Source organism: Dermacentor andersoni, chromosome 2 (assembly GCF_023375885.2).
Source record: "Dermacentor andersoni chromosome 2, qqDerAnde1_hic_scaffold, whole genome shotgun sequence".
Taxonomy (NCBI): domain Eukaryota; kingdom Metazoa; phylum Arthropoda; class Arachnida; order Ixodida; family Ixodidae; genus Dermacentor; species Dermacentor andersoni.
Window position 1 is genome coordinate 109,617,111 of NC_092815.1, and position 21,984 is coordinate 109,639,094.

Consider the following 21,984-nt stretch of genomic DNA (forward strand, 5'->3'; position numbering starts at 1 on the left):
TGTCAACTAAAATCGCAAAAAAGAAACATAAACATAACGAACTTGGTAACACCTCTCCGCGGTCCTGTTTAAAGAAAACTCCTTTAAAATGGATACATGACACTCTCATGGATGATGTTGAGGATACGGGGTTTCATAACCAATTTCCCAACTACATGTCATAGCCCTAAATAGGGCTGCAGTTTGCAGAAATAAAAAGAATATTCTCACCCGTTCAAAGTTCACTTATTTTGGTAGCAGAAAAGAGAAGGCATATGCGCATAGGTAGGGTTACGAGAGATGTTTTTTTTTATTGGACGGGCCACTATCCACTTAGGTTATCGGTCTAATTATGTTTTATCATCATTACCTGCGTAAACCAGTTAAAGCTGTCTGTCAAAAAAAATCAACAGTTACTATCTAGAAATCGCAATGTTACTTTCTTTGAGACATGCCGCAGACCGAGAAAATTAAAAGCCACAATATTGTTACGTAGGATGACGCAGACGAAAAGCTATGTACAAATATATTTACAAGGAAAATACGCTGCGCTTGGCCAAGAGGCAACAGCCCGCGCTAGCTTCTAATCGTCGTCGTCGTCTTCACACTGCTGGCCTTTCGTGATCGCGCATATTGTGCCGTAGCACTACCCCCGGCTGCAAAAGCGCCGTCCCGGAGCGACTAAAGATCGGACTCGGAAGCAGTGTAGTAGGCCTTGAGCCTACTGACGTGTACGACATCACTAGATGCCACAGGAGAGGACGAGGTTGAGGCCACAGGAGCAATTTCGTAAGTCACAGGCGTCACCTGGCGCAGCACGCGGTAGGGCCCTGTGTATCGCGAAAGGAGCTTCTCTGAAAGTCCGACGTGACGAGAGGGCGACCACAGGAGCACGAGCGCACCAGGTGAAAACTGTACGTCACGATGGCGGGCGTTGTACTGACACTGCTGAGTGGTCTGTGAGGCCGTCAGTCGAGCACGGGCAAGCTGGCGTGCATGGTCAGCGAGGGCGATGGCGTCGCGCGCATACTCGCTTGTTGAGACCGCAGCAGGAGGAAGTGCCGTGTCTAGGGGCAAGGTAGGTTCGCGACCGTACAGTAGATAAAAGGGAGAAAATCCGGCGGTGTCGTGCCGGGAAGAATTGTACGCAAATGTTACGTAAGGAAGGGCAATGTCCCAGTCGTGGTGGTCCTTGGAAACGTACTTGGCCAGCATATCGGTAAGAGTACGGTTTAACCGCTCTGTCAGGCCATTGGTTTGAGGATGGTATGAAGTAGTCAGTTTGTGTTGAATGGAGCAGGAACGCACAATGTCAGCGATAACTTTCGAGAGGAAGTTTCGACCACGGTCAGTAAGCAGCTGTCGCGGGGCGCCATGAAGCAAGATAATGTCACGCAAGAGAAAGTCCGCGACGTCAGTGGCGCAGCTGGTAGGGAGAGCCCGAGTGATAGCGTATCGGGTGGCGTAATCAGTCGCGACGGCTACCCATTTGTTCCCAGAAGATGACGTGGGAAAGGGACCGAGCAGGTCTAATCCAACACGAAAGAACGGTTCCACAGGGACGGTGATCGGCTGGAGATGACCGGCAGGTAGCACCTGAGGTGTCTTCCGACGCTGGCAGGGATCACAGGCAGCAACATAGCGTCGAACGGAGCGAGCGAGACCAGGCCAATAGAAGCGGCGGCGGACGCGGTCGTACGTGCGGGTTACCCCAAGATGTCCTGAAGTGGGTGCGTCATGCATCTCAAAGAGCACAGTCTGTCGTAGCTGTTTTGGCACGACAAGAAGAAGGTCAGAGCCGTCAGGGAGGAAGTTCCTTCGATACAGAATGCCACCCTGGAGGACATATCGGCGAACGGATGCGTCGGTAGGTGTAGAGCGCAGACGCTCGATAAGTGCTCGCAGCGATAGGTCTCGGTACTGCTCATCGGCGATGTTACCGAAGGCAGAGACAGAGAAAATGCCGTTGGCGCTACTACTGTCGGCGTCGTCAGGCTCGTCGACCGGGTAGCGAGACAGGCAGTCAGCGTCCTTGTGCAGTCGGCCAGATTTATAGGTGACAGTATACGAATATTCTTGGAGGCGTAAGGCCCAGCGACCAAGTCTTCCTGTAGGATCTTTCAGTGAGCATAACCAGCAAAGCGCGTGATGGTCTGTGACAACGGAAAAGGATCGGCCATATAAGTATGGGCGGAATTTCGCAACCGCCCAAACTAGGGCCAGACACTCACGCTCAGTGATGGAATAGTTGCGCTCCGCGGGTGAGAGGAGCCTGCTGGCGTAAGCGATAACACGGTCGTGGCCACGCTGGCGTTGTGCCAGTACTGCTCCAATTCCGTGACCGCTGGCATCAGTACGGACTTTGGTAGGCGCAGAAGGATCGAAATGGGCCAAAACGGGAGGCGTTGTGAGAATGTCGATTAGATGAGAGAATGCAAAGGCCTCGTTATCGCCCCACTGGAAAGGAGCGTCTTTTTTCAAAAGGTCGGTTAGTGGTCGTGCTATGGCGGCGAAATTTCTCACGAAACGGCGGAAGTACGAACAAAGGCCGATGAAGCTGCGCACATCCTTGACACACTTCGGAACAGGGAAGTGCGTAACAGCATGGATCTTGCCTGGGTCCGGTTGCACTCCGTTCGCGTCAACGAGATGTCCAAGGACGGTAATCTGGCGACGGCCGAATTGGCACTTCGATGCGTTGAGTTGCAGACCGGCTCGCCGAAAAACGTCCAGGACTGCTGAGAGGCGCTCGAGGTGCGTAGCGAACGTTGGGGAGAATACGATAACGTCGTCCAAGTAGCACAGGCACGTGGACCATTTGAAACCGTGAAGAAGGGAGTCCATCATGCGTTCAAAAGTGGCAGGGGCGTTACATAGACCAAACGGCATCACTTTGAATTGATAAAGACCGTCGGGTGTGACAAAAGCAGTCTTCTCGCGGTCGAGATCGTCCACGGCAATCTGCCAGTAGCCGGAGCGAAGGTCAATAGAAGAGAAATAGCGAGCACCGTGGAGGCAGTCAAGGGCGTCATCAATCCGAGGTAGGGGATACACGTCCTTTTTGGTAACCCTGTTAAGGTGCCGATAATCCACGCAAAAGCGCCATGAGCCATCCTTCTTTTTGACCAGTACTACAGGTGACGCCCATGGACTATATGATGGTTCAATAATGTTCTTGGCAAGCATTTTGCGAACTTCTGCGTGAATAACTTGACGCTCAGCTGGTGACACTCGATACGGGCGGCGATGAATAGGAGGGGCATCGCCGGTATTAATGCGATGTTTGACAGCTGTAGTTTGGGCTAAAGGACGATCGTTAAAGTCAAAAATATCGTGGTAGGAAAACAGAACGCGGTAGAGTTCACGAGCGTGCTCGGAGGGCAAGTCGGGGGCAATCATTTTCCGTAAGTCAGCGATGGTACAATTTGCCGACTGCGATGGTAGAGGAGTATCGGATGAAGTGTCGTCTACTGCAATGGATGCTACTGAGTGATCCTCGAATGAACAAAGCTGGGCCAAAGACATCCCACGTGGCAGCACTTGTGTCGTCAAGCCAAAGTTGACCACTGGCAGGCAGACGCAATTCGCCGTAATAGATAAAACTGTATGGGGTACTGTGATCCCATGTGTAAGGAGGACGTCTTGCATAGGAGCCGCGATGTAGTGACCGTCGGGGACTGGTGGGGATGACACTAGGTCAACGTAGGTCAGTGCCGAAGGTGGCAAGCGAACGAAGTCGGCGGAACTGAGGCGACTGGGGTGTGGTTCAGCAGGATCCAGAACAGGCAGGTCAAGGCGGAGAGTACTGGCGGAACAATCGATGAGAGCAGAATGTGCGGAAAGGAAGTCTAAGCCGAGGATGATGTCGTGGGGACAGTGGGCGATGACTGTGAATAGCACGATTGTTGAGCGATCGGCGAAGGAGACGCGGGCGGTACACATACCAATTACGGGGGCTGTTCCGCCATCGGCGACACGGACAACAGGCGTCGTGGCGGGCGTGATAATTTTCTTGAGCCGGTTACGAAGGTCAGCGCTCATTACGGACAAATGCGCCCCAGTGTCTATGAGAGCAGACACAGAAACACCGTCGACTTGCACGTCAAGAAGGTTCAGATGAGTGGGCAAAGTCAGTAGAGGATTTGGCGGCGTAGGGAGCAATGCAGCGTCACCTCGAGGCGCTGCATCGTCTAGTTTTCCGGCTGGGAGCGGCGTCCGAAGGGAGTCGGCGAATAGGAGCGACGGGGCTGGGGAGAGCGAGATTGTCGTCGTTGGGGCGAAGGCGAACGAGAATAGGGGCGGTTCGTTGCAGGAGAATCAGTGGCGGCATTATCGGAGCGTGCGGCATAGGGACGAGAAGGGCCACCTGAGGGGCGAGAGTAGGCAGTATAAGTAGGCCGGCTCGGGGAACTCCAGCGACTACGACAGTGCCGAGAAATGTGCCCGATTCGATGGCAGTGGAAACAAATAGGCTTGTCGTCAGCAGTGCGCCATTCAGATGGGTTGCGGAAACGTGGTGGGTAAGAAGATGCGGGACGGGGCGAAATCGAAGAAGCCGGGCGGGTATTAGGGCGATGGGCCGAGCAGATGGTGTGAAGACCCATGTTTTCAAACTCCTGGCGGACAACTGCCTGGATCAGTGAGACCGTGACTGCAGATGTGTTGGTGGGACTGGAGTCGAAGGCAGCCGGATAGGCGGCCTCGATCTCACGCCGGACGATCCTGGTAACATCGGCAGTGTTGTTGGGACGAGGAGCGTCGGCACAGGAAGATGTCGCTGGGGTGTTGGGCAGACGGGCAAACTGCTGGTCAATACGTCGGCTTTTGGCGAGTTCCAGGCGGCGGCACTCTCTTATAACAGCATCCACCGTCGCTACGTTGTTGCAAACGAGCAAGTGGAAGGCGTCATCGGCAATGCCTTTGAGGATGTGGGAAACCTTGTCTGACTCAGTCATGTGGGTGTCAACTTTGCGGCACAGAGCCAAGACGTCCTGAATGTACGTGACATAGGGCTCTGTTGACGTCTGCACACGGCCGGAAAGCGCCTTCTGCGCGGCAAGTTGTTGACCGTAGGGGTTGCCGAACAAGTCTCGAAGCTGTGTCTTAAGTGAATCCCAACTGGTGAGCTCATCTTCGTGCGTGCGATACCAAACTCGAGGTGTGCCACCGAGGTAAAAGACTACGTTGGCGAGCATAATAGTAGGGTCCCACCGGTTATTGCGGCTGACGTGTTCATACAGGCTGATCCAGTCATCGACGTCTTCCCCATCTTGGCCCGAGAATACGCCAGGATCACGGGGAGCGGGGAGAGTGATGTAGGTCGTCGAAGTGGCAGCAGGTGTCGGAGCCGGCGGAGTCGGGTTGTCGTCGCCGGGAGCCATGAAGGAAGGCTCGACGTACCGTCCACTGCGAAGCTCCGTGACGAGGTACAGGGAACGTCCACCTCCACCAGATATGTTACGTAGGATGACGCAGACGAAAAGCTATGTACAAATATATTTACAAGGAAAATACGCTGCGCTTGGCCAAGAGGCAACAGCCCGCGCTAGCTTCTAATCGTCGTCGTCGTCTTCACACTGCTGGCCTTTCGTGATCGCGCATATTGTGCCGTAGCAATATGATAATTATTAGCACCAGCCACACTCAAATTATAAAGCTTATGTAGACTTCATTTCGTTGTTTTTTGATTATTATTATTTCACGAATTTCGCCGGCGTCCGCACGATGCAGCAATCGGGTCTCCCTGCCGCGTTAAAGCCCATTTGTGCCGCGTCCTTCGAACCTACCACCTAAGGCATGTCAGTTATCTTAGAGCGCGCCTTAGTTGTCACTGAATATCCCACCTGCCTCGGAGTGGCTCTTTCTCGGCAACACAAAGCACGACCAACGCTGCCTGGTGGGACCTAACGGCAACTCCTAACATCAATAAAGCTTTCATTCATTCATTCATTCATTCATGGAATATTTTTTCATAAGTCTTAATACACCGTGAAGTTTGATGAACAATATGCTTTCCGCAATCTGTTGATGCACGACATAAAGCTGTATAATACTCCGAAAAACTACAATATTCTTTATTGTTATTATTAAAGTTATTATTGCCTTTGCTTTCTCGATCGAATGTAGACTATAACATTTTTTAAGCGAAATGGTATTATTAATTCGACCTAATCCGCATAGCACCCGTGTGTTCATTTCTCCACACAGGCAGGGCGACATGGGCCGACCGCCAGACGCTGCCAGTTCCCCCGCTTCCCCCGCTGAGGCGCCGACGAAGCCGTCGGTGCCTCTCCCGCCGACGCCCGCGAAATGGCCGCTTCGTCCGGCGCTCAAGAACGCACAGGCGTACCGGAAGCAGTGGGCAGACGCCGACAAGGGAGCAGCGCAGCTACCGGGAAAAGCGCTCAAGCCCTGCCTGGTGGCGCCAGCCTTCGCCGCCAAGGAGGACACCGTGGTCAGGTTCCTCTTGCTCAGCGCCCGGAACCTGGATCCCGTAGACAACAGGGATTCCTGCTGCCCTTACGTCGTCTTCAAGCTGGGCAACGAGAAGTACATCAGCAAGGTGGGCCGTACCGTCGCGCCCTCGGCGCATGGGCAGGCGCGCGCTTGGGGGAAACCTAGCTCGCGTGCGAAGTTAAATGCAACGTGCGGGCAAGTTTGAAGGGTGCAGCTTTTTCGGCTCGAACTTAAGAGAAACGTAAAAGGTACGTCGGACCTCTTTCTTTCTTTATTTGGTTGGGGTGGAATTTCTTTTTATTCAAAAGGGCCAGTACAAGCAAATTTACCAATGAGCTGAGACGGAGATCCGCGTGAAGCTGCGAGCCATGCGTGCATATATGTAAGCGGCGCGTGGCGAGGTCAGTGTCACTAAACAACGTAGACACGTGATCGTAACATCATAGACGCGTTCGAACTTGGCGAGTTTCGGTTAATCGTGTTTTGGAACTCCGTGGGGTATGCGACAGTGAGTCGCTTCAGAATTGTCGGGCATCACGATGAAGCTTGGCGAAGTCCGTCCCGAAAGGAGTAAGTTGCAGGCATTCCAAAGTGTAGAGCTGCTTTTTTAGGTGCCGTAAGAAAAAGTTACGAAATTTGTGCTGATTGAGGTTCTGTGTGCGTGCCGGTGGCAGAAAAAAAAAAGAGTGTGCTGTTTACGCGTGTCGTAATGAAACGTTACAGGAATAGACTGCATGCGTTGGAAGGAACATGACGGAGAAATTCGAATGTTCCAGTGGCACCTCTGCAAAGTCCAATGGTGCCCCTGCAAAGGAATTTTCGAATGGTCCTCCGAACCTTTGAAACTCGCCTTCCGGTAGTTAACTAAATTTTTGAATTGTTGGTTTAGACCTTAACAATTCTGCTTGAAGCTTTGCGTATACACAGCTATAGTTGGCGAGTTGGTTAAATACACTTAACAGACGTGGACAAAATAAAGGACGAGGCGCATGAATCACGTGTGTGTTCTGTGTCCATTCTTTTGTTGACGTCCGTTGAGGGTGCTTACACGTTCACGTATATATACTGGAGACCATCTACGCTTTCAGGCAGCCGCTGAATCTGTCCTTTATATTTGGAAGGATCAATTTTGGAGTGTTCATTGTAAGTAACGTATGCGGGAGCCCGGCTGGACGCCGGTCAATATTTCTCTCAAGAGGCATTCTCGCGAGCAGGAACCGTTATAAGGTCCCGAAGGTCACTGCCAGGTATACGTTCGTTAACCCGGCCTAATAATTTCAGCGGCGTGACATTTTTGTATTGGCGAAGGACGTCTTCTCCGGTTAATGACCATGCGGCGTGGAAAACCGCGCGGCGCTTGGCGGTTTCTCCATCCCTGACCGCGCAGCACACCGATTACGTTCTTACCGCTACATCCCGATAACGGGCTGTTACGTCCACGGGAAAGGTGATTTGAGGAGGCAGTCGACGAAAGAATGCCATCTTTCCTCCGATCTAAGGTATCTCACAAGTAAAGCTATACCGCTGCTACCAATCGAAGGACCACCTCAGGCAACTTTTGAATGCGTTATTTTCTCCTGAACGGAACAAGTGTGCGCTGATATCGCGCCGTCGTAATTCGAAAGCAAAAGCGGGGCAGGCGAAAGGCCCTATAGAGCGAGGAAAGCATCTCTCTTATAGGTGTTGTTTAAAACGTGGCGTTTATGACGTGTCTCCAGCTCCGCAATCGCTTCCGGCGCATCCAACCAGCAAAAGCTTGGTCTTCGAGATTAGTTTCTCCTACCTACACAGGAAGCGGTCTCTGGGGCGTGGATTCGGACGCCACCTCTTGCATGATACAATTGAGACCGTAATTCGCAGGTAGATGGAGAGTTGAAGTGACCAGCAGTTGTCGAGCAACCAGTGTCGCTGGAACCAACGATTCGACAACGGTATTTGTCTTTGTCCTGACGAAGACAACGTCAGTACCCCTGTCGAAACATTGGCTCGATCCAGCGACATCGATTGCTCGGCCCCTGTTTATCATGTATAATGGGCCGGAGGTGTTAGTACGGTAACTCAACCATGTTGCTCAATGAGATGTCAGGCGCGAATGCCATGGTCAACGATGTCGCTCGTTAAATCGCTGCAGAGCTGACGTAGTGAAGATTTAAGCACGAGTTATTAAGCACTGTAGCGAAAGAAGTCCGAATTTTGAAGATCTGAGAAAGAAGCGCACCGCGTGAAAATCGGCAACTAAAGGTTTAGTCACCAGCGCGCCTAATCAGGTATACCATAACTTGAACGTCTCTCATCAAAATACAAGTATCACGTGCTCCTAGTACTTTCCTTAGCTGTTGGTCATTGAATGCTAAACGTCCTTAAGATGAAAATAGGGATATTATAAGTATATGGGCAAGGCCGGAGGGCTTACGCTTTAAATATATCCCTGAAGTATAAGTATATTATTGTTTATTATTTACGTGTTTGCTATGATTTTCATTTATTTTGTTGTCCACCGTCGTTTACACTTGCAGTGACTTGAGAATATTATTATACAGTAGGATGCCTACGCTTCGCATCGGACACTGAGAAACGATTCGTTCGAGCGGTATGCCTGCTGAGTGAATTGTTACCGCGCGCTTACCTTTGCAGGTCATGGAAGACACGAATGACCCCGTGTGGAATGAGCCCTTCGACATTTTCGTACCGGTGGGCAACAGCCTCTACCTACAGATCATGATCATGGACAAGGACCCCGCGGCCTCTACCGACTTCATCGGCAGGTCAGTCCTACCGGTCACCACAGTCATCGGCTTGATTAAATTCAAAATTTCCAGAGAACCTCCTGCGGCTTGCCTCGACACATGTTCGCACCACATTCGCGTAAATGTCACGTTTCCGTTTCGTGAAATTGTCTGCCCACTTGAGGGATTTAGACTTAATTCAGTTGCTTATCTTCAATGTTCCTGCGTTGCGAGTGGACCATTTATTCGCCCACGAGCTGTCGCCCGCCGACGTCCTGGTTAGCATAACCGGTAACGCCACTGTATCACTCGGGCAATTATTGTCCCGTGGTTGGATGGATCATCAAACCAGGGCGTAGCTTTCAAAAACCGAGGCCTCGTTTCCGTTTCATCCGTAGCTCCGTGCTGCATTTCATATGGATGCCAACTATCCGTGCCATACATTGACAGGCTCAGTCCTGCAGGTCATCGCACGTTGCCTTAATGTTTGAATTTAGGTTACGACCACCAGACGTCACTATAGTGTCATGTGCGCTGGAACGAGTAGGAGAAATTGTAGTAAGATGAACGGCGCGTAGCTAGAAATAGGTATGAAGTCTTCCTCACGCAAAACGTCGAGAAAGGAGAGTGATGTGATACAAATTACTTAGTTAAAAAATATCAGTGCAACGGGCCAAAACAAGGCCTCCTCCTGGATATATCCAGTTACCCTGTTCCCTGTGCCAACCGCAACCTTCCTTTTTTCCGCAAATTGCCAATTTTCGCCACTGCGTCGGATAGTTCCCCCGCTTCCACCGGCCATTTTCTTGCTCTAAGAAATCATTCCGTTACCCGACTGGGCTTCGAGCTTGTCAACACTGTCGGCAAACAACACGTCGTCAGACCTATAGCTGCCACGCAGAAACAAGTATCTTTAGCGTTGTTGTTGCTGCGGTGTGACGGCGTTGTCGAAAACATATTCGCGCATAGTGCGGGCCAACTTGTCGCTCACCATGACAGCGCTTTGATAAGAGCGCAGGGTTACCAGATACACGCCCAGCGCTCCGTCCCCTTTACCCAATCCCCACTTTCCTCCCTCAATTTCAGCATCAGCTCCAGGTTTGTCCTCTGGTCAGAGCCGCTTTCAATTTCTTAACATCGTGTATTCGTGTTCGTCAATCAGAGTGCGAAATGGTTGATCTGCTGTGTTTTTTGTACACGGTGATGTTTTCGTCTGTAAGCTGCAGTAAAAACGAGCAAAATCACTTTTCCACGCCCCTCTGTCCTCCGGCGAAATTGGCGATACGAGCGATAACAAACCACAGCCTGATATCTATACGTGCCGATATAGCCATTCAAAGCTTCAAATATCATGACCGATTGTCTCGAGTCTACATACCGCAAGTCTAAAGCAGCCGATAAGATATATCTCACCGGCGAATACTGCAGACGGCACTACAGCAAAAACAAGAAACAAACAAAGCCGCTATCTTGAACTGTTAACGCCGCGCACATAGCGTGACCTTACCGCAATTGAGCAGCGTCCAGACACTTTGTAAAAAAATATGACATAGCTTTAGAACTACGATTTCACAATCAACATTGGTGAAAAGGCGAGGTTCTGTGCTTGATGAGCAATTTAAGGGCACATTGCGATAGTTCGAATGTACCGAGCTCAAAAGGATGAGACTGTTCAAACGTGCACCAAGAATGACGCAATTTCCGTGATGTAAGTCGACAGAATGTTATCGGGAGACGAAACCAAGAAAGCGTTACCGCGTTAGAGAAGAACAGCCGTCACAAGACAAGACGTAAAAGAAGGGCAGAGACAAAGAAGTTTGAGCCAATTTGAAAAATTGTTGGGACATCTTTCGCGCGGGAAGGGGGGGGGGGGGGGGGGGGGGGCGACAGTTACCGAACAGTTTGGGTAACAGACACAGGCCCGAAGAGGAACGTACGAATACACAAGACGACGACTTGTCTTTTGTTCGTTCTCGCGTCTTCGACTGCTATAGCTTATTTCTGCACACGTCTTTAGTTCATTATCCCTAAGTGCCTTCTAGCGCCGCCGACAATAAATAATGAATCTCAGGAAACGAAAGAAGTCCATTCTGACAGACACCCAAGCGGGATCGGTACTGTTGAGCAGAGCCGTCGCTGTAATCACTCTTCCTCGAGATAAAGCAAGACGCTGGCACAATGAAGAGCGCATATGTCGGGCTCGAGACTGACTTAGTCATCGCGTTCATTAGTTGGCGCCAGACGAAATTGGACAGGCGCGCAACAGAACAGCAGAAAGTTTGCTAATCAGCCCCTGTTACGCGCTTGCTGTTAATGCACTAGTAATGAATGCGTGAACTCAGAGTGACAAGACTACAAGGCGGGTTTGGATTTTAAAAAAACGTTCGTTTTGTAGCTTATTAAAAACCTCAAGGATATGGTACACGACTGCATAAAGGCCTGGTTGGTCGTCACTTAATTAAGCTCAACTGATAACGGAGGTAATTCCGACGACAAAGACGATTTTTTTGTTACCACCCGGGCGAAAAGCACGACGAAGGCCAGACCACGTGGGCCAGGCGGATGCCACGTTTAGCGCGACATGAACAAAATAAACTCAAATAAGCTCTCACTGACATCATCACGCCGGGTAATAGAACGACCATACACTGTATGTACGACCATACGGGCTCGTGTGTTATACTGCTAATCGAGATAGATTACCTCACACATTCACCTGCTTCCTCGGACTAAAACAGTCGGTATTGCGCCGACATTTGTCGGCACAATAGACAGACAAATGTCGATGGAAGGGACTATTATGAAAGTGTTCGAGCACACCTTAGAATATAACCTGGTATATAATGCTATTAGAGCCGGTTACTCCCCTTACCAAAATTTTTATAGAAAGTCTATAGACAGTTCATAGACAGTTCATAGACAGTTCATAGACATTTGTCTATGAAGCCTATAGACTGTCTATAGATATTTCTTTAGACTAGTCTATGACAGTCTATAGACTTATGGCCATACACTTTTTGGACTAGTCTATAAAAAGCCTGAGTCTAGACTTCCTGTAGACAATCTATAGAAAGTCTATAGACTTATGGCTATACACTTTTTATAGACTAGTCTATAAAAAGTCTGAGTCTATAGACTGTCTATAGAGCGTCTATAGATTAATGAAAATTCACGTTTGTAGACAAATGTCCGCAGGATGTTTATAGACAAAAGTGTATAGGGTTATACAGTTCTATATTTGTAGACTGAAGTCTATAAAATGTCTATAAGCAAATGTCTATAGGCTACCTATAGACATTTGTCTATAGACATTTTATAAACTTCCAGTCTACAAAAACAGAACTATATATTCTTATACACTTTCTTCTGACATTCTGCAGACATTTGTCAACAAACATGAATTTTCATTAATCTATAGACATTCTACAGACAGACATTTTATAGACAAGTCTACAAAGAGTGTATAAGGCCATAAGTCCATAGCTATCTGCTATCTACAAGTTAGTGTACATTTTTGTTTACATGTGGTAGCAAAAAATTTTAAATTTTATGCATATGCACCTGTTGCTTTCCATCTGCACTTATGCATTAACGTTAGTAGATTAATAATGCTCCTGAACCAGCTGTACTCTCATATATGTTGCATAAACAGACAGAATCGAGGTGCTGAATGATGCAGTACAAAAAAGAAAACAAATGCATCGGGAATGAATTAACTGTTTTTATTGCACAATATAATATATGAATTTCTTAAAATACATGTCTTATGCTATTATGGAAAGAGACTAAATATTTACGCTACTTCCCCTTGGCAAGCATGGTCGCCAGGCTGGCCTTGAACTTTGTGGCATTAGACCCAAGTGTTATGCAGGTGTATGCTGCAAATAAGTAGATGCAGCAATATGAGGCAAAAAAAGTGTGTATTCTTTGTATGTTCATTAAGCAGCTTTATTTGCTCAAACCATCTAAGTCAATACTTAATGCGTTTTAGCTATGACTAATGGCTGCTTGTCAATGCAAATCAGTACCATTATACAATGTTTTATTTTACGGTATGGTGAACAATTAAACAGTCACAACTGCTGCTCGTGCCAGCAACAGTGTGTTCCCTTTTATGGCAAGTTCATATATGATGCATGAATGTAATTATCCCAAATTATCTCTATATTTATTGCTGAAACGTCACCCAGTCGAACTTTCTGTAATTTTTTTTTGGTACCCGCCGTGGTTGCTGAGTGGCTATGGTGTTGGGCTGCTGAGCACGAGGTCGCGGGATCGAATCTCGGCCACGGCGGCCGCATTTCGATGGGGGCGAAATGCGAAAACACCCGTGTACTTAGATTTAGGTGCACGTTAAAGATCCCCAGGCGGTCGAAATTTCCGGAGTCCTCCACTACGGCGTGCCTCATAATCAGAAAGTGGTTTTGGCACGTTAAACCCCATAATTTATTTTTTTTAATTTTTTTGGCTAGTAGTTAAATATGCCCGTGCAGAGGGATATGCTCAGAAGACGTGACTTGAGTATTCAAAGTATCATGCGAAAGATTGTAATTTATTTTGCTTAATACACATTTAAATGTATTTCTCATTCTCTTGAATGAATTGGTCATTGCCCATAACTTCAACAGAAGGGAGATGGATCGATTGTATTGATATGGTCACTTAATTTCTTACAGGTAATGAGGCCTCTTGGGCATGCTAACAGGTTTCCAAGTTAGGTATACCACATGAACACCCGAAATACCACGCTAGTACTTTGTGCCATGGCACGACAGATATGCCCCTCCTAGGAAACAAAACTGATTATAGTTTGAGTGAATGCTATCACAGTAAATTATTTAGGTGCTCCCAAAGATGAAACATTTTTGTGCGGTTTCGAGGTTCAGGACTTTTAGTTAGCGCAATAGAAAGCAAATTGAGTAAGAAGTATCAGTATGTTTTACTTTCATTCTTTTTTTCAATAAATGGGACCAATTTTTCTCAACTTTTTATGAGGTGAAACGTTTTAACAATATACTTAACAGAGAGATTCTCTGGAAACTTTGTATGACCTATAACAAGACAGCATACCTATGTGGTCATTTTAAAATTCCCCAATCTTCTGCTGTTTTCTTAGAAATTTTCTGGCAGTTTATTACATCCGCATCTTAAGTGCAACAAAAGAGTATTGTGGTTTGATGCTTGCCAAGTACTGCCAGTCCATAATATTTAGATAAAACGAAGAACACGTCAGTCACTTGACATGCAGTATTAGATTCAACTGAATTGAATCCCTTGTTTAATAAAGTTGACAATGGCTTGGGCAAGTTCGTAATTGATGGCCACACGAGTACAACACTGAAGACAAGGACATAGAGACACACACATAAAGCAAATGCAACAGTGTGAGGGAAAACTATTCAATGAGTTATTTTTAGGGTTCAATAGAGGTTTCTATATAATTTGCTCTCATCACTTATGCCTCTAGTTAACTTTGTTTACCTCTGACTAAAGACTACATGGCAATATGAATCAGTACCATTATGATGTTTCGTTATGTTACAGTATGATAAGCAGTTAGACAACCGTAATGGTCGCCGGTGCCAGCAACGATACGCTTCGTTTCAAGACAGGTTTATGTGACACACAGTGCACTTATAAAAATAAAAGAAATGCGAGAATCCCAAACGATTCTTATAATAATTGCTGAAACAAAGATACCCGGCTGGACTGTGCACATTTTTCAGGCGTTAATGCAATATGCCCGTGCCGAATGAAAATGCTCAGCATAGTGACTGCAGTTTTGAACAATCACGTTAAGAATTGCAATTTATTTCCGCTTAGAACAGTCTGCAATGTCTCTTTTCTCATACTTCGAGATGAATGCATTTGCCACACTTTCAGTAGAATGCACATGAATGGGGGCGTATTGATAAGGTTACCTATCAACTAAAACATGTTACGATCTCTTAGGTGTGTTGATAAGGCTAGAACAAGTGCAATGTCCACTAAATTATTTGAATAATCTGCGCGTTATCTGCTAAGAAAAGGCCACCAAATGGATAATCTGGCTCTTTTTTTTTTTGTACAGCGCATATAATATACAGTCTGTCGAAGACGACGGCACTAAATGCAACAGTAATGAAAACCGGAACACTTATTACGCACGACAAGGGCTTCATACCATGCACGATTCGCACAATGGGAATCTGCGCCAGCAGCTGCCTAGTGATTAACAGCACGTAAACTGCATAACGCCGAAGCATCGAAAGGTGCTTTACGCTTTTCAAGTAGCCCGAAAGATAACTTCTGCTGCTGAACTGTTTATAAAAGAGACTAAAAAAAAATCTTCCAACTACTGTCAAACGCAATACCTTCAGTTTGAAATGTGTAAAGCTGCGTCCCGGCGCGACTAATTTATTGTTCTCTAATCTTTTCGCCTAAGTTGCGAAGCTGCAAGAGACTGAGCTTATCGCAGGTTTCATGCTCCAAAAGCATTTGTGGTTGCACATATTTAGATTGGGTGAATCTAGATATTTCTTCAAGTCTCGTGTTTTGCTTGTGGTAACTTCCCAAAATTATTCAGATTGGTTGCCAGGAACCTTAAAAATGCTGCTACTTTTAAACTATACGAAAACGGCAGCGCACACATTGCTGATGCATGCCCCGCAAACATGGCCTTTCATCCGAGTATACGCTATCAGTTATTCAACTATACATCTCTGTTTGAAAATTCTTCATGCTAACACAATTTCGAGATATATACGTATCACGAAAATTTCACTCCACATGCGACGCAGCATTCATCGCGGCCGGATCGAGCGCCACGAAATGAGATCTACCACACTGGCTGCTCAACGCACACAATCCGCTTAGTGGCAGCTCAGCATCAAGTTAAAAAATGGTGTACTTCCTTTTTTACGCACATCAACTATGACGCTAAAATGAACAAGCGTGAGCGATCGCTTGCCGTAAAACATTCCATATAGTAGAAGTGAGAACAAGAGCGCGTTATCAACTCATGAAACTGAGAAACCGATACTATGCCCGAGTCGCCTGCGCTACATGCAGCCGGTTCGCGCTAGGAAATGCGCTTACCTAACCATGAGCTATTGACGCATAACATCTTTGCTAAAGCTTACCGTTCAGTGTAGTTGACGTGTGATGCCACAAAGAAGACACGCATACACAGACACCAACGTTCAGGCAGACACCGCACACCGCTACAAGCGGCGCACTCGTTGAGCATTCAAACTGACGCGGACAGATGGCGCTCATTGCGCAGGCGCAGGACCTCCGGGCGCCGGGGCGCGCGCGCTCCGAGAAGTCTGTGCGCCTGCTTTTTTTTTTTTTTTTTCTATTTCTCTCTCTCTCTGCGCGCCATGCGCGCCGAAACGGGTTGCTTTTCTTTTCCATTTTTCATCCTTTTTTCATGAACGAAGGAAATGCGCTGGCAGGTTGTAATACAAATGCTGTGGGCTATCGTATGAGACTGGAACGCACGCATGGATGAATGCGCTGTTTGTAAAAGCCGTAACAGGGCCCTTCCGGCGCTTGCATTATCGCCAGCGACGATGAGTAATACAGCGCATTTGTAGCATATCTTCCAGCGTATCGCCAAATGTGATGCCCACACGTATGTTAGTGCAAGTTTTCCATTCCGATGATAGGTCAAAGCAATCAGTACAGCAATGAGGTACTCATACGCGTGTCCGCGCAGTCATACCGCCTGTGAAATACTGGGTGGGCTCAGATAATTTGGCACATATTTTAAGTGAATGAGACACTTTGATAAGGTTATAGTGCAGGATATCAGTCAACGAAAAACCACTCGATGTTAGTAATGCAGCCGAGATATGAAGACAATGTGAAAAGTATCTGAGAATCGCACGACACACAACGCGCACACCACATGCGCGACATCTGTTCATCACACACTCACAAATCCGAGTTGTTAGCTACAAACATTACGAGTCTCTGTGCTGTTAGCTTGATGCCTGTTTGAAATCCACTTGTAGCTAAAGTTGGCTTTCATAACATCTATTATCACAATTGGATCGGCGTTTTGCTTTCTTTATTCTACTGCCGCAAAAGTCACGCTATGACAACTGTGAAGACTGTCTTAATTGGGATTGCCGAGAGCGACTACGTAGATCATATCATGTGGTCTACAAATGCGGAGGTATACACTATGCATATACTAAAGTCTACAAATAGGCTCTACCGCAATCTCAGCAGTATACAACTTCAGTGGCTTCAAATGTAGCTCCGTATTATCCACCGGTACCTGCGCTTGGTTACAGCGTACAGCCCCGATTAACGATTTTTGTCTATTTCCAATGTATAGACTGCATGTAAACCTCCAACAATAAGATTTTTACAGTATCGACTGTTTTCTACTTCATCTCACGCCTTACCACAATCGGTATACGGGCTGTTCGCACAAGTTAACCCATTAGGGACCGGTTTCTTTTTTTTCTTGGTATCTTGAAATAAATCTTATATATTAACTTATCTTTGTACTAATAATTCACATGCAAAAAATTATTACTCTTGCCTAATTAGTTTTTGAAATATAGCCCGTGGCCATATGGTCACACTGGGCCCTTATGGTACAGCAAAATACGCGAAGTGAAAAACATTTATTTGAAGCCATGAAACATCACAAAAAACATATATAGCGAATATTCGAGCACTTATTTAGTATGATATCGTTTAAATCATGGAATACACATGCCGTCGTCATATTTTGCGCATTGTGTGTGCACTGTGCTGTTGCAATTATCTCATGCACACCTCCACCTCTTGCCATTAGGTATTGGTGCAACAAAGTTGACCACTTGGTCATACCGTGTACCAGTCAGGACATCACCAGTCTTTGGGATTCTGCATTGACCAGGTCCTCTATGCTTATTGTCCCATCGCATCAGGTAGCTTTGTGCAATTTGCCTACGGAATTCTACCTGCGTGACATTGAACCCTGTTACGTTTCGCCTACGACGCGCGGTATAGCCGGCGCGGATGCAACGGACGCCGGGGCTTCGTTCAAAGCGGCGGACATTTTGGCCCGTTCAGCGCCGCCGATATGCCTCCCCGTCAAGCGCGTCCAGGCATGTTTCATTGCCACGTGTCTTCAAGTGTGCGTGTGTGTGTGTGTGCATGTTGGTGCCCACGCTTGTCAAAGCGCGGCAGCCGGGGAGAGGAGCTCCCCAAGTGTGAAGCGAGGAGGTCTGACCGGCGCCGGCCCGGCGGATGCGTCACCTTCTAGTCTCGACGTGCCCGAGCGCCGCCGTCACGTGGTCTCATCCAGAGACGTTCCGTCTTGCCCGCGACTGCGAGAGTATAAAAGCAGCTGCCCCCGGACGCCAAGGGAGAGGCTCCGATTTCTTCCGTTGAGTTACGTGCTCTCCCGTCTCTCCACTTCGGTCGACCTGACCGCCCGCTCTTTTGCGATGCTAGAATAAACAAGTTGTTCTGTTACCAGTCGACTCATGCTTTGCCGGGACCTTCGGATGCTTCCAGTGCCCCAGGCCGCCAGGCCAACGCTACCCTTGGGGCTTGCGACCCATTTGCAACAACGGGCGTCAGCACTGAGATTCCAACAACCCTTTGCTACGAATTAGCGCACAAGCTTTGCTCATAGATACATCACAAAGTCAAGTGAAAATTGGCCACCACCACTTTTTGGCACGGATTACAATCCTGTGGGCGCCTACATTTGCATCAATATGGTCCGTACCTCATATAAAACATGTACTGAGCAACAGTGTTTTTTTGCGGGCCGATTTGCTTCTTCTGAACACGAGTGTACCTGTCTGCAGATGACATTGGCTCTACGCCGTGAATGGTGCTTACGATCGTTACTACAGAATTGTCCAGAATTGTTGTCCAGATGACAACAATTATCCCTATGTCGCTCAGCACGGGCTCTTCTTACCCGCGAGGTTGGCGCTTGACGAATTGTGGTCGAGCGATAAGGCACTCTTTGGGAACACGGTTCTGCTTCACTGTGCCCGTGCCTTCGTATCCCTGCGCCTTGAGATGCCTGAGTAGTGGCATGCCTGTGAATAAATTATCAAAATAGAAAAAGAAAGGAAGGTCGTGCGTCTCTGCTGCGAGTTCATCCACCATTTGAAGAAGTGGCGCCGCTGCTTTTCCGAAGTCCTTTTCATATTTTTCATATGTTCCAGGATCCCCTGCTTGCCTTGATACACTTTGAAGTTTACAAGGTATCCGTTCTTGGCATTTAGGAAGCATACTTTATACCCGAAGCGGATAGGCTTTCTGCATATAAACTGTTTACAGCCATCACGACCATAATACTCAATCATACTTTCGTCATAGCTCAGGTGACGCACAGGTTGAAAGTGCTCCAGAATCCTTGCTTTCAATAGTGCCATCAATGGACGCAACTTTGCCAACTTGTGACTAAGCGTTAGGCTTGTATTTCGCACAGTGCAGGAATCGCATTATCTGTACGAAGCTATTTCTTCGCATAGCATTGTAGGCCATCGTGTTGCGCATATCCAAGCCGCTGTCCCAATAGCACTTTTTCCCTGGCAAGCGGTTATAGCCGGACAAAACCAGCACTCCAAGAAAACCTAATTCTTCTTTGGTAACCTCCGGTTCTGGCATATTGAAAAATAACGCATACTTTCTTGTTTGTTCGAATAGCAGCTCCACGACGGCTTCGTCAAACAAGATTTCGAACAACTCAACAGGTGAAAAGCCCCTGTAAGCAGCAAAGTTCGGGTAGGGAAATATGCCAAGGCTTTTCGGGAGATCACCGTTCGTCCACTTAGAAGCAGTGGATAATTTCGCAGGAATGGCCGCATCAACTACGGCAGAAGAAACCTCTCATGTTCCGTCACGTTGCCCGCCTGGGGTCGTCACCGTCCGAGTCGGATCCACCAATACGGCGTCCGTCAGAGAAAACAGTTTCAGCGCCGGCTCATAGCTGCCGCCAGATTAGATTGTCAATGAGCCCGCCTGAGTCTTCATCGGCCGACTCCTCATCCGAATAGGTGCTAGCCTCTCGCGGGTCAATATAAATCACTGACACGTCGTCATCGTCTTCTTCGAATATCTTCGCTATTTATTCCAACATCAACCTATTCAGACATTAAAATAAGAAATAACCACTGCGGGAATGCGCCAGCAGCCGTGCAAGAGATGAGAATGCAGTTTAAAAAAAATAAAAAGTTAGGTAGCCTAAAGGCCTGGCGTGACCATATGGCAACGCGCAAGATAACACACTCGTTGACGGATAAATCAAACATAAATCTTTAAGAAATGCTCATCGAAGGTCACATATTCGAAGAGCAATATGGAGGTAAGGATATCGGACTATTGCTTAAACAAGTAGTGAAATAAAAACACATTACCCCTTGGAGTGATGCATGGCGACGCTACTCGCACAGCAACCCTTATTCCCGCCGTTGCGAGGGGCTCCCACAACACGACTGACAGCTGCTGCCACTTGATATCCATAAAGGGAACTCTCATCTGTCTAACGGCATGTCAAAGGCGATTTTGGTGCCGTTTTGTTAATCTTAATTAAATGAAATCCACTGTGCAGACTAACGTGACCATATGGTCACGCTGGTCTTTAATGGGTTAACATGACCTTTTGTAACGTCCCACCCTATGGCCTTCACTTGCGGTGGTACAGGAAACCGTGGAAAATAATTTGAATCGCAAAGTATGCGGGGTGTTTCACTTAATTTAACATCTGCAAATGCTGCGCAGCTGGAGAGAGCCAAGGTAATGGTGTTTGTCATCGCTTGAAGATGCTCGATTATGTAATTTGCATTCCCCTGACTAGGTAATTAGTGTTAATTTATTTCTCAGTTATTTTAATTCGATGAAAATTCTCAATGATAAAATTGTACAGCAACAGTAGGAACTCCCGATACAGCGTGAAGAAGCCCGCGATTACACGCAACGTGACTCGAGCGGCCGGTCGCGCAGCAATGTATATATGTGTGTGTGTGCGTGTGCGTGTGTGTGTGTGCGTGCGTGCGTGCGTGTGTGTGTGAATGTGTGCGTGTGCGTGTTTGTGAAGAACTACGTAGAGTGGGAATTGACAAGAAGAAATATACACCTTATCGACTTTGTCTATAGGTAGTCTATAGAGGGGAAGTAGACAAACACTAGACAAAAATAAATAGAGACTGTATCGACTTTCGTCTATAGGTGTCTGTTGTGGGGAAGTAGACAAAAAAGAAACAAACACCATATCGACTTTTTTTCTATAGACCGTCTGTAGACTGCGAATAGACAAAAATAAATAGAAACTTTATAGACTTTCGTCTATAGAAAGTCTATAGACAAACACTAGACAAAAAGAAATAGAGAATACATCGACTTTCGTCTACAGGTAGTCTATAGAGGGGAAGTAGACAAACAGAAACGAACACCATATCGACTTTTTTCTATGGACCGTCTATAGACTGCGAATAGACAAAAAGAAATAGAAACTTTATCGACTTTCTTCTATAGACAGTCTATAGACTTTGTATCAACAAAAGTCCAAATCTATAGAAAGGCAAGGTCGTCTATAAAAAGTCTATAGACTTTCCACTTCGTAAGGGTCGCCGTATACTCAACATGTAGAGCAGAAAATATAAAAGGATAAATGACAGAGTTCTCGTATACGCACGCTACGGGTAAAGGTGCAGGAGTCGCGGAACTATACATACTTCAACCACTCGACATGAGTTGTTCTTACATTTATTTTCTTACGACCACAACGTTTGAATGTCTTGCGAATAACGGTGAATCGCCACATAGCACCACCTCGCATACTAAATTGGGAGATGCTCGTCCTTTACACGTAAGTGGT

At 47.2% G+C, this 21,984-nt stretch overlaps 1 protein-coding gene across 3 annotated transcripts in view; it reads left to right on the top strand.

The window, feature by feature from the left end:
* LOC126541222 (multiple C2 and transmembrane domain-containing protein 1-like) overlaps positions 1 to 21,984 on the top strand; it is an 84,814-nt gene that overhangs the window by 26,589 nt on the left and 36,241 nt on the right. For 2 of the 3 annotated variants that reach the window (XM_050187904.2, XM_055076612.1), the window contains exons 2-3: positions 6,187 to 6,541; positions 9,070 to 9,200. In XM_050187904.2, coding sequence (XP_050043861.2) covers positions 6,187 to 6,541; positions 9,070 to 9,200 — 486 coding nt within the window. The remainder of the gene's footprint in view (positions 1 to 6,186; positions 6,542 to 9,069; positions 9,201 to 21,984) is intronic. The other variant, XM_055076611.1, reaches the window with a different exon arrangement.